Source organism: Vipera ursinii (assembly GCF_947247035.1).
Source record: "Vipera ursinii genome assembly, chromosome: 1".
Lineage (NCBI taxonomy): Eukaryota > Metazoa > Chordata > Lepidosauria > Squamata > Viperidae > Vipera > Vipera ursinii.
This window is the reverse complement of record NC_139512.1, coordinates 267,574,378-267,587,677: the sequence shown is the minus strand read 5'-3', so window position 1 is coordinate 267,587,677 and position 13,300 is coordinate 267,574,378. Positions and strand designations below refer to the sequence as shown.

General features: G+C 39.1%; 1 protein-coding gene across 1 annotated transcript in view; it reads right to left on the bottom strand.

The window, feature by feature from the left end:
* Positions 1-13,300, bottom strand: part of ARFGEF3 (ARFGEF family member 3) — a 77,635-nt gene that overhangs the window by 58,489 nt on the left and 5,846 nt on the right. The window contains exons 3-4 of the mRNA XM_083367118.1: positions 10,889-10,970; positions 9,421-9,552 (exon numbers count right to left, since the gene is read on the bottom strand). Coding sequence (XP_083223244.1) covers positions 9,421-9,552; positions 10,889-10,970 — 214 coding nt within the window. The remainder of the gene's footprint in view (positions 1-9,420; positions 9,553-10,888; positions 10,971-13,300) is intronic.

The window sequence follows — 13,300 nt, the reverse complement described above, 5'->3', positions numbered from 1 at the left end:
TGAGGGACTTACAGAAAGTTAACAGGGATGGGGCTAACATCTCCACATTGTAGACGCGCATAGTTGTTTAATTTGCCCTCTTTTTTCACTGACAGCCCTGGAAGGTCAATGAATGACTTTGGGCAAGCTACTCCAAATGCTATTCTATAAAAGCTGAAAAATAATGCTATGTACATCACGGTTAGCTCCTAGAAGGAAGGTGGGGAATAAATCTAACAAGTAAAAACATAAATAAAACACACAGCTCATCTTTCTGCTTAAAACAACAGCTACACTAAGGTACAGTAAAACAGTGAAAATATGATCCTAAAAAATTAGGGAGTAAATGGCAAAATCTGAAGAGGGTAAATATTTCTTTTATCCATCCTGAATAGATGCAGAGTTTATATCCTTGAGTGAACAGAAAGATTTTGAGATAGGTCCTAAAACTCAAAGTGAAGCTGCCTCTTCATCTCCTTAATGTTTTCCATTATCAATGTCAACATAAAATCCTACTCTGCACAATTTAAATCTGAATATTTGAAATGACAAGATGCCCCAGATAAGGTCATTGTATTATTGAGCATCATGGAGAATAATATAGATGCTTACACACTGGGAAGAGAACTGGAATGGAGCTTGAAGTAACTTTCCTTAAAATGTGGTCAGTTAAACCCTGTTTTGTTTTAAGTAAACAATATTGTATTCTTGTTTTGCACATGCTCAGAAGAAAATTCCCTCCAGTACTGAACGGCCATAATAACATTGTAGATTTTAACCACAGTTGGAGAGCTTTCTGATATAAAAGAGAAAATATTGTTTTTTGTTTCCAGGAAAATGAATATTATCTTAAGGCGTTCTACAAATCAATAAGAGGAAAAAAAGTTTTGATTTTATTAAATAAAAAGCTATATTCCTACAACTGAATTTGACAGTATTTTCAAGCACTTGCATATTGGCAATCAGCACTTAATATAATTTGAATTTTTCATTTTCAAAATAATTGTAGATTGTTAAAAATAGTACTGTAAAACAGCAATGCATTTCAGTTCAGAAAGTATCTTGCAGTCTCAAGAAATTGTTAAAGTCCTCAGATCAAAATTGAAATGTTTGTATTCTTATTATTTTCAAAATAGCTTTCCTGAATTCTGTATTTGCAAAGCTGCCAATCTTTCAATTTATTCAATCTGGAATCACAGTTATTTTTAGAAACTTTGGAGGGAGAGGAGATTAATAGCCTAACATTGGGCCAACTACAATTTTAAGAAATCTCTACCACATGAAAACTGTTATAGGAGAACATATTGCTCAGAAGTATACCATCTGTATATGAAGCTTGAATACTCTTGCAAAATTCATTGCACCAAATTCCTAATTCTTTTCCCCATATTGATCGGATTATCTGCTGCAGTGATGAACAGCTGATATGAATTCAGTACTGCTAAATGAAATAATTAACTACCAAATAACAGACCTCATATTAACTACATTTACTCAGAATAAATATTTTTCTAGCGCCAGTACAACACATTCAGTAGAACATGGATGAAATACTGTTGTAATAATCGGATGTAATGGTATATGAGAAAGACCTTGATTAATGGAGCAGAGATACTGCCTAGGGCGGGGGTCTTCAAACTTGGCCCTTTTATGGCTTGTGGACTTCAACTCCCAGAATTCCTCAGCCAGCCTGGCTGAAGAATTCTGGGAGTTGAAGTCCACAAGCCATAAAAGGGCCAAGTCTGAAGACCCCTGGCTTAGGGAATGGTCAGATAAGAGGGGACATAGCCCACAGCTGCATAATGGGCTCAGAAGAGATCTTTTCTAACTTCTCGGTTAGAGTATAGGAGACAACAGGAGATTTGTACCTGCACACTTGCCAGAGTGATGTTAACCTTCTCAGGGTAAACCAGACAGGAAACATGGCCAGATGAACAACTTTATTGTATGGTTACATTAACAGAATCTTGCAAATCTGAAAATACAAATCTCCCATTGCCTCCTTTACAGCTTGACAAGTTAGGGAAGGTCCCTTCTGAGCCTCTTTCTCTGCCCATTAGGCAGTTGTGGACTATGTCTCTTCCTATCTGACCATTCCCTAGGCAGCATCTCTTTGTCCTGTTTCTTAGGGTCTTTCTCGTATGAATAAAAAATATATACAAAGAATGGAGAGAGAAAAATGAAATAAGGTCTACTGCAGCTACACACCAGGTTTCTCTCTCTCTCTCTCTCTCTCTCTCTCTCTCTCTCTCTCACACACACACACACACACACACACACACACAGACTTAAAAACAATGAATTGTTATTAATAGTTCATAAATGTGAAATAGAAATAAATAAAATAGGAGTAATCAGAGTATCTATTCAATGGAAAAGAATGCACAAATGAATAAAGTGCCATAGTTTCCCTATATAGCCAGGAAATGATGCAACCTACAATATTCTACTAAATGTAATATTAATAATTTTTATATATTTATTCCATTATGGAAGAAGCTTTAGAAAAAAATAAACACCCATACACTATCTTTCTAAGCATTACATTACATTCACTTATTAATCTACTGCAGCTATTTAGGATATGTTCCAAAGGTGCTTTTTCAAAAGACAATTGGACTTTCTTGGTTTTTTTTCCTTTGAAATACTTTGCTTCTCATCCAAGAATCTTCTTCAGTTCTGATTAGAAGTTAATATTGTAACTGTAGTCTCCCAGCATTTCAGTTTTGCTCTGATTTGTATCTATGGGTTGGACTATTCCACATTACCCAGAGGTGTCTCCCACTGTTTACAAATACTATTTGTAATCATACATGTGCTAAATGCAACAAACCACTTCCATCAGCTGGATGGATCTGCTGGATGGAATGGAGAGCAATTTTAATGTTCTATTTTTTGGCACATTTCCAGATGTTGTTCCCAAGGATCTCTAAACTGATATCTTTACGGATAATAAGTATTGACCAAGATCCAGAAAAGGCAATATAATTTAACAATAGAATTTTAAAAATTAGATTCAGTCCTCTGATTGAAGCACTTCTGTGCCACTCGGTTAAAAACAAGGCAGAATAAACTGGGAAACACGTATACACATTTAGAAGGGTTAAGTACTCCTTCAGTGTACAGAGCATGATGTTTTTAATTATGAAGAGGATGAACACATAGCTTTCTATTAAGCACTGGAGCTGTGAAATGGTTTTCCAGTGATTAGAAACAATTACTCAGAGTGATGGATGCTTAAACGCTTAGGCAAACTCTTATACAGGCATGGAATAACTGTAAAGCAGTTCCTCAAAGAAGAAATGCATTAATTCACTGGGCTAAGACAGCCAGCCTAAAGCAGGCATGTCAAACTCGCAACGTCATGTGATGTCGTGCAACATATCGTGACTTTTTCCCCATTGCCAGCAATGGGGTGGGCGCGGTTTCAGTATGATACATCCGGCCCGTGGGTCGGCAGTTTGACATGCCTGGCCTAAAGCAAGAAACATGTCTGCTTAGGAACAGCAGAAAGAAGATAATATTTATCCCTGGCTCTGCGGATAAAATTCCTTATTCAGTGTTAGAATCAGTGGTGAGATTCTGCTGGTTCGCACCAGTTCGGCAGAACCAGTAGCTAATTTTTTGTTGACTTTGGCAACCGGCTGAAGCTCTGTCCCTTTTTTGCAAGGCCCAGAACGGCCCACAGGAAGTGCTTGGATGCCAGTTCCAGAAGTCTGTTCTGAGCTATGGAGACCTGCCAGGCCCAGAATGGCCCACCTGAAGTGTGTGGACACCACTTCTGGAAGTCCATGCACTTCTGCAATTTTTGCAATTAATTAAATAAAATTAATTGTACCTGAAGGATCACATTATGTAGCCTAACAAAGTTAACACTTAAAAATGGTTAAAAACATGAAGAAAACCACCACTGAGAATACAGACAAGCATGATCTCTGCATGAGTAATCAAAGTGTCAAGATGGCAATTGCAGCAACATCATTGAAGCCCGCCATTTGGACATGTATATGTTATTAAGGCATGTAAAAAAGAAGCAGTGCTTCAACTGTGTACCTGTGCCTGCCAATTTGACTCTTCTGTCCCCCCTACTCCACAGATACAAGGTAAATGCTACTGAACACAGACCAACCAGAGTTGCTTTTTCTGCATGAATGGCACTATTGTCATTAGCAGACTTGTTATCCCTGGTCTGGGTTGATCATACTGATTGCTTAAAGCTAGTTTGATTCTGCAATGAGAAACTGCCTCAGAGGTAACATTTAGACATCTTTTCTGAATCAATATTTCACATTCTTCAAAAGCCCAAATGAATATATTCCCCTTTTAAGATTGTGGAATTTCAAGGAGCATTTTAAAACAGTGACTTGGGAAATGCCAAATATTTTACAACAGTGATTTAGGTAAGTAAAAATACTACAGTTCCTGTTCTGCCAGTCTGACAGAACAAGGAAGTAATTATAAATGACATTTGACATTTCCAGAGCAAACATTGTAACTGAGTAGGAGAGGAGATTTGCAAACGCCAAACAGTCCACCTTGCAGAAACAGAAATGTCTTTCACTATTGCAAAGCCACTCTTAGGTACCCTGCAGTATCTTAAACTTCTCAAAAAGGATACAGAATATTATGAGCTTAAATGCGACTTAATAGAGCATTTATTTTATCTCCCATGACAATCTGATACACAAATGATATGCTATTGTTCTCTATTTTTACCAAAATTCACTGCAGTTAAGTAAGTAATATATTAACATGTTATTACTTTTTTGAATATTATGTTGTGAATGAGGAGGGCAGTTGGAAGGGAGAGGGAAATCTTACTGAAAACACCAGCATTATTTATATCTAAACAGGATCAGGATGTATTCATCACAGCAAAGTTGAATCTACGAAAAGATTTATATGGAAGAAAATCCAGCAGAATCTGTTTCACTGTAATGTAATTAAATCTCACTGCATATGAAAAGTGACTGAAAAATTCTGTACAATAAATAACATGAGAATCCTAGTCAACACAGAAAATCAGTAACAGTGCATCTCTACTTCCATTCCGTTAAGCAACTAACCCGCCCATCAAATAAATGCAGGTATTGATTGATTTATATGCCATCAAGTCATTTTTGACTCCTGGCGACCACATAGTTAGATTTTCTCCATGAAAATGCATTTTTATTTTATCCCGCTTCCGTCTAGGTAACTGTTTATTCACTTTGTAATGGAGTCTTTATTCCATGTCTGCATGACACACGAGACCTACTAAATTTATGAAGATTAATTATTCCAGAGTCAGGGTAAAAAACAAAGAACAGTTTATCAGTGTATATAGTCATCATCTCAGTCTAGAGATTCTTTATCACTTTAATTAACAGCAAAGAAGGAATAGCTCATAAATACTAGAAAAGGTCACTCCTGACACTGGTTCAGGGAAATAGTTGAGCTGGGATTAATTAGTTATTTTCATCTTTCTTTGCATGCAGCTGCTTTTTCAGCTCTTTTACATAATGAGGGATAATGAGGGAAGTTGGAACAAGTCAAATCAAGGAAAAAATATACCCAATAACCCAGTCAAGTCTCTTCTCTACCAGAAAGTTGTCCATTTTCTTGGCAGAACACTTCCATGTTCATAATTTAGCAGTTTTACTGCTAGGTTGATAAAGTGATCAGGAAAGTTTATGAGCAAAATTGATGTCTACTGAGCAACTTTTGCAGACATCTCACAGCCCAAAGTTGATAATATTAACATAAAATGAATAGATTTTTTTTAAAAAAAATGTAAATCTAGCCCGGTGATGGAGAACCTTTTAGAGACCGACTGCCCAAACTGCAACCCAAAACACACTTATGTATTGTCCGGTGCCGGGTGGGCGTGGCCCATTGGCTGGATGTGGCCCATTGGGTGGGCATGGCTGCGATCGTAACAGCAGACTGGGTGGAACTAAAAAATTCAATCAACTGATTCGAACTTTGCGAGATCTTTTTTTTTCCCCGTGAGAAGTTGAAATTGATGATTGATTGAAACTTTTTTTTTTGCACACGGCAGCGGAGGCCTAAAGTGAAAAGGTTTTATAAAACCAACCGAAGGCGTAGGACTGGGGCGACAGCACGTGTGCCCACAGAGAGGGCTCTGCATGCCACCTGTGGCACGCATGCCATAGGTTTGCCACCACGGATCTAGCCAAATAATTATAGCAAATCCTAAACAGAGCTTTCATATCAATCTTTTTGACTCGGTGAGACATCTAGAATTTTTAGAAGTTATTAAGAATACCGTTACCCAATGAATGCTACAAGAGGATATGACACTTTGAATCATAAAATGTCTGCTCTGATGGACACAGTCACAAAACACCAATGTCAAATAAAAACTAATGGAGTGAGTATATAACAGAGTTGACACTTTAGCTTCAAAATACACATACTGTTTCGGATTAACCCCAACATAGGAGACCACAAACCTAATTCCCAGAATGTAAGAAATAAGTGCCCTAGTCTCTCATTGTTTTTTCATGCAGGATTGATTGCCCACAAACATATTATTCTTCTGGTCCTTCTTTTCAAAATAATGTGAACAAGTCACATTTATTGATTTGCTTTCCCAAATTCCTGAAAGGTTACCCATAGACCAGGGGTGTCAAACTCAATTTCATTGAGGGCCAAATCAGCATTGCGGTTGCCCTCAGGGGGCCGGGTGGGTGTTGCGAGGGTGGGCATGGCCTACTGGGTGGGCGTGGCTAGAGTGCGTATGGCCTACTGGATGGGCGTGGCCAGCTCTACATCGTTCGCATCAAGGGTGCCTATGGGGGCCTGGGCAGGAGTGGGACAGATCTGAGGGTCTCTGGCAGAAGGAGGGTCTCTGGGCCAGGGCCAAGGCAGTGGGGGCCGTTCCCTCACTGTTTCCAGAATGGCTTCGCGGGCCACATGAAACCACTTCGCGGGCCGGATCCGGCCCCCGGGCCTTGTGTTTGACATGTCTGCCATAGACCTTCCTCATCTCTTCCATGCTGGTTTATGCATACATCACTATCTCAGCCCTAATTTCACTGCTTTCTCTTTTACTTCATGGGTCACACCCAGAAGACTTCCAGTCCTGCAAAAGTTCCGCTTCCAGTAACTAGATGTTATTGGGTTTTTCAGGTTTACACTTTTGAAGAAGCACAGCATTCACAGAACTAATCAGATCTGGCCTATTCAGAGAACAGCTGAAGTGCCTTGGAATTCTCCGCAGGAATAGGCATTTGTTACCAATAACATTCCTCAGTAGTAATGAAGAACACCTTGAATATTTAGAACTATACTTTCAGATGCTCCATAGTTTTGAAAAGCTAAAGCTTAATTGCTAATTGCATAGTAGACAAGGAATATTAGATTTAGGCTCTCTATTTATGAAGATTCCGGGATATCATTACTTTTTAAATTTAAAAATATTAGAAATAAGAAGGATTTGAAAATTTAAGCAAAATTTAATTAATTTTCATTTGAAACACTGATTTTGAAAAGAGCAGAAAAGAACACTATTGGGTTGGAGTATTCTAAAGTCCTAGCCAGGTGTGAAAAAAACAGGCCCTCATGTGAAGGTCCAATTAAACTGATTTACTGCTAAAAAGCCTATGCACTAGAATCTTCTCAACTAATGGTTAGCACCTGCTTGGAATTAGATAAGGGTCAATGGAATTCAAGGAAGGGGGGGGGAGGTTGGACTTAGTTCGCTTGTGGCTAGGTAAGAGTTCTAGGCTGATCCTTCTTTTAACTCTGCCCCCAGGTTCTGCCACTTCTTCTCCAATCCAACATAACACTCCAGAATATCTAACAAATTGGTGGCTTCTGAATTGGTAGAAAGCAGTGATGGGATTCAGCCAGTTTACACCATTTCAGCAGAACTGGTAGCTAATTTTTTGTTGCCCAGGACCAGAATGGACGTCCGGAAGCAGCATCCACAGAGAACTGGTTGTTCACATATTTGAATCCCACCACTGGGAGAAAAGAATGACAACCTCTTCAATTCTTTTTTTTTAAAGCTATTTCAATTCAATCCTTTTCAACCATCTTCTTGTTAAACTTCAAAACCAAAGTTAAACTATGGGAAAAAAAAATAAAAATGGGTTTCTTTGAGGAACCGGAATATATCAAGACAGCTTACTGAATTGTAACTGTTTTGCATTGAATTCAAACACCTAAAAGAATGTGAAAGTGGACTTCTTCTGAACATAAGTGTGATCTACCAATGTAAAAACCATTGCATGTGTGAAAGGCAATGTATCCACATGCTTCAAATATGATTCCAGAGAAGTGCTTTGGAAGATATGGGAGCACAAATGCATCCTGTTGTTCAAATTTTATATAGTCTTGGGAGGTAGAATAACATACATGTCTTAGAGAACGGAAGTACACTATCATAATTTTATTTTTCTCCAGACATGCAGTCTTCCAGCAAGGAACTGCCATGGTAACAGTCAGCAGAACAAGGTTATATTGATATTTTTCTCATTTCCAATGCAGATGGCTGCTTGCCAGGTCAGCACTACTGCTAATTTAATTCACAGTAATGAAACTGTATTTCTAAGAGTAGCAGAGTACATTCAATATATTCAACGTATTTACAGTTTTCCACATATAAATTCAGGTGCAGAAGTTTGCCAGAGATTTGGAAGTAAACATTTCTTCCACTAAAGTGAGGGACTTTTAACGAACCCAAGAAAATTTCTTTTTTGCTTTTTTTAGGCAGATAATTCAGTATATCCAATTATACAATTTGGTTAAAATTACTTTAGTCTAGCAAACAACTAAGAGTGTTCTCCACCCTTGTTAATTAAGGACAGTGATGATTCTAATTGTCTCTGCCATCGGCAAACAACAGAATAGGATTTCAGCATAATTTATGGCTCCAGAGGTTGGATGGACGTCCACTTTGTTTTTCCCTCATATCTGAGTGCAGTCTGGAAACAACAGTGATGGGATGTCTGCTAAAACAAAGCAAGGCTATGGGATGCCTGTAATTGTGAAGTCTGTCTGGCAAGAACAAAGAATGCACATGTAACACTTTTATCAATTCTGTGTGGTTAGAAGACTGATAAGAGTAACAAAGAGTTAGACATCATGCATAACTCAGCTAGACGTTAGGAACAGGGATGGCCTGGAGCAAATAGAATGAGTACTAGATAATTCCTGGAGCATTCATCAGCCAAGGCTTAGGAAAAGGGATGGCAGACTTTCAACTAAGAGGAAGATTACTTTTTACACGAATAAAAAAATAATACAGATAAAAGTCCTGCAGATCCAGGCTTACATTAGTAAAGAATAATCCAACTGCGTAAGAGCTAGCTTTGTACTGTGGCATAAAATAATTCAATCCAGGGACACAACTGATTCCAGAACTACGGAGCTGAGTCAGATAGGAAGCTTGTCCTATGAACAAGCAAGTAATGACGTCTGTAAAACACTAACCTTCATCACTTCTACCTGCAGGTCTTCATTGAGAGATGGAGTCACTCTAACTGCATTCAACATTTGATTAAGCAACTGCTTGTCATCAGAGTCAGTTTCCATGGATACAAATCGCTCATCAGACAGTAGCTTCTGCAAAGAAAAATGGAACAGTTTAATGTCACAGACTTTCCATTTGGTTCTCCCCTAATGTTGTTATAAACATAATATTTACTAGTAAATTACCTTCCTTTCCAAACCATATAACAGGAAGCAAGCTTTGGTGGAATAGTAAAATCTATTTAACGCATGCAACGCCTATCACAAGGCAGAGTGAAGCTCATAATTCCTGTTGTAGTATGAAGAGGAAAAGCCTTTATAATTCAGATAAGGTAAATAAAATCAGAAGGTGAGTTCTAGTTCTGGGACCTGGGAGACATTTTCACAATCATCTAAACTAAAAGATTCAATTTTGCCAGCAGGAATTAAGGATAAGTTTACTAATCAAACAATACAAAAATGGTAAATTTTAAAGGCAAGTGCAGCGCTGAACTTTGCCCTTAGAATGCCGACCAATCCACTCATTCAATACTGGTCAGACTAGCATTCTGGACTTTTCTCAAAAAAGGAAAAAAGATGAATTACTAAGTTTCTCCTCTCTTTCATGCATCCAGAGGTGGTTTTTTTTCCATCTTAAAAGTACGAAAGCATCAATTATCCCAAGATGGAACATCTGCAGCCTAGGATTCATTAGACAAGCATATGAGACCTACAACACTTACCAGTGTTGTATAGGCTTCACAAAGTCCACCTTTCATTTAGTGAGTTGAAAGACTCCTTATTGCTCCATAAATATTCACTGCAGCATTGTTCCCCAACTGGGAGAGTGTCAGTGTACACCTCCCAAGAAAGCTGGCTGAGAATGCTTTCTTATAAGCAGATATATTTTGAGAGCATAAAATTTGAGGAAGGCTACATTACAACCAAGCGACGCGGTGGCTCAGTGGGTTAGGACGCTGAGCTTGACAATCAGAAGGTCGACAGTTTGGCGTGTCGAATCCCGAGTGCTGCGTAACAGAGTGAGCGCCTGTTACTCATCCCAGCTTCTGCCAACCTCGCAGTTCGAAAGCAAGTAGAAAAATAGGGACCACTACGGTGGGAAGGTAACAGCGTTCCGTGAGCCTTTGGCGTCTAGTCATGCCAGCCACATGATCACGGAGACGTCCTCGGACAAGCGCTGGCTCTTCGGCTTGGAAACGACTAGCACACATGTGTGGGGGAACCTTTACCTTTACCTTTACATTACAACCACTTGTAAAGGTTTTGCCCAGGATTAGCCCTAATACATAGTCTTGCTTATCTTCCATTATCATTTTATGGGCCTGCATGCTTTTAAACTGTATAATTAAGCTTTCTTATCTTTCACTGTTCCTGTCACCTTCTTATTTCACTCAAAAACTCCAAATGTGGTCAAACCTTAGCCACTCACCTGCATCCCTGCTAGAGCTTGCTGTGCCAGTTTCATATTCTTGCTCTCCAAAGCAAGTTGCAGTGGAAGGAGGCACTTCTCCCTAGTTTTCAAAGAAAGAGAGGTTTCTTTTGAACTCAGAAATCAAGTAGCTTGTGTTTTTATGATTAATTTTTCAAAGTTTATTTTACTTGTGCTATAGCCCCTTTGATCCATACATGAATGACAAAAGGTGCTGGTGCAGCTATGTTGCTATTAGCCTCTTCACTGTGATCATTTGCTCATTTGCAGGAAACAAAATTATACAGTTCCTATAGTTATTTTCCTCTTTGGTAGCTCAGGAATTCTGGGAGTTGAAGTCCACAAGTCATAAAAGAGCCAAGGTTGCCTACCCCTGGTATAGATCAATAACCCATCTTAATTGTGATTCAGCAAGACAATGTTTGAGCTAGGATTTAAAGCTGAACATTCTGACAAAGAAATAAAATATATATCTACGTTTACTTTACAGCCTCCAAATGGGTGTGTCAGACCTGCTGGTGTTCGGGCGGAGGTGCGGTTTGGAGACCTGCTGGTGCCGGTTTAGAAAGCTGCCGTGGCCCACGGGAGCTTTCTAAACCGGCACCAGCAGGTCTCCAAACCGCTGTTCGGGCGGAGGTCGGGCGGCAGTTTGGAGGTCCTGGGGGTGGCTCCGGCGACGCCCGGGCTGAAGGCAGCGCCGCAACCCAGCGCCCGTCACCACGGAGACCCGTCGCCGCTGGCGTGCAGGTGCGTCCACATAAAAAAAAGTGGAACTGCGGGCGTGTATCCACGCGCGCGCATGCGCAAAAAACCCCAACATTTTGCACGTGCGCAAAACATTTTGTTTTATGCGCATGCGTGTGCGTGGATGCACCCGCGTGGCTCCCACTTTTTATGTGTGATGGAACCGGTTCCCAGTGGCTCTTTTGCTTTTTCATGTTGCCGACCCCTGCTCTATCCTTACAACTATAAACTTCAAATACCCTAACATCTGATTTGTGATGCTGGCATATCCTCTTAGATGTTAAATTCTATGGGGTGGATTTGAAAGGATAATACGAGAAAATTATTTCTGAACTCGTTCTTCCTTTCTAACATTTGAGTAGAAAAGAAAAGCAACAAACTAAAAAGTATAAGTAGATTCTGAACACGTTTGGACATTCTAGCTTGGTTCTGCTATATTTATTGTGCCTTTAGGAACAAAAATCTCTGTTGCCACTATTATTACTGTATGACAATCATCTAGACATCCATCTGGCAAAGGAACAAGTGGGTTCTAATAAAACTGATGTAGCGCATTCATTACAACTAAAATCTGTAAACACATTGATTGTCAGAAGGCCCTTCAGGTACAGATACAACATTTTAAATGATAAAACTGGTCCATTGATAAACTATGGAACTAGTTAGGGTTTAAAAAATCTGGATGACTATTAGATGGAAGCAAAGCGACAGAGAAAACTCTTATTTCCCTGTTACCATCTAATGGTCATCTGAAACGGTGGTCCCTATTTGGACCTGATTACAGTATTATAGTGAAGTAGATTAAAAACCTCAACCTAAATCAGTTACTTAACCTCTTATTCTCAAGAAGAGTATTTAGCCAAAAACTCTGATTAATGTTATGGGACCTTCTTTATTCCCAGCACAGCATTTAGCAACATTAAATACCAATTAGGTACTTCTTGCCCTTATCAGCTCAAGTTTTATCCCTAATCTCTTCGTTCTACAATTTGACCCATCAGATGGTTCAACTAGCTTCAAAATGCTAGAGTCTGATTTTTAACAGTGCAATGGAGAATATAAAACTAAACCAAACAAAAGGGCTTGGGAACTGTAAAACAGACAAATGAATTATAGCATGAAATTTTCTAAAATCCCAGCCCACACAGAATACTAGTCTAAGAACATCTTTGGAAATCTCCATTTCTTTGAATAAAATTCAGTTGTTGCTATGTCTTCAAAACACTTAACTATTATTTCATTCTTCTTATTGAATAAGCATCTTATTTATCATTGTGGCTATACATTATATTTCGGAGTCACCCTTACAATCTACCCCCAATCAGTCCCACATATGCAGATCTTAACTGGATCATTTTGTTCAAATACTGTGCTACGTTGGATGTTATTTTCAAGTTCTGGCCAGACATAAGGTAAGTTATTTTGATATGGGGATCCCAATGGGTCATTCGTTTGGTATATAGACCAAGATACCTGTCTCTCACCCTCTTATACAAACAACAGTCAAATAGGATGTGAGCCAGATCCTCTACCTCTGCCGCTCCGCAAATGCAGAGACGCTCATTGTACAGTATAGCATGAAATCTCCCATATCTGACCATTGTATCAAGCTGTTCGAATCTCGCTCTCATTGTGGCTATACATACTAGGACCAAGGAAACTTAGGTT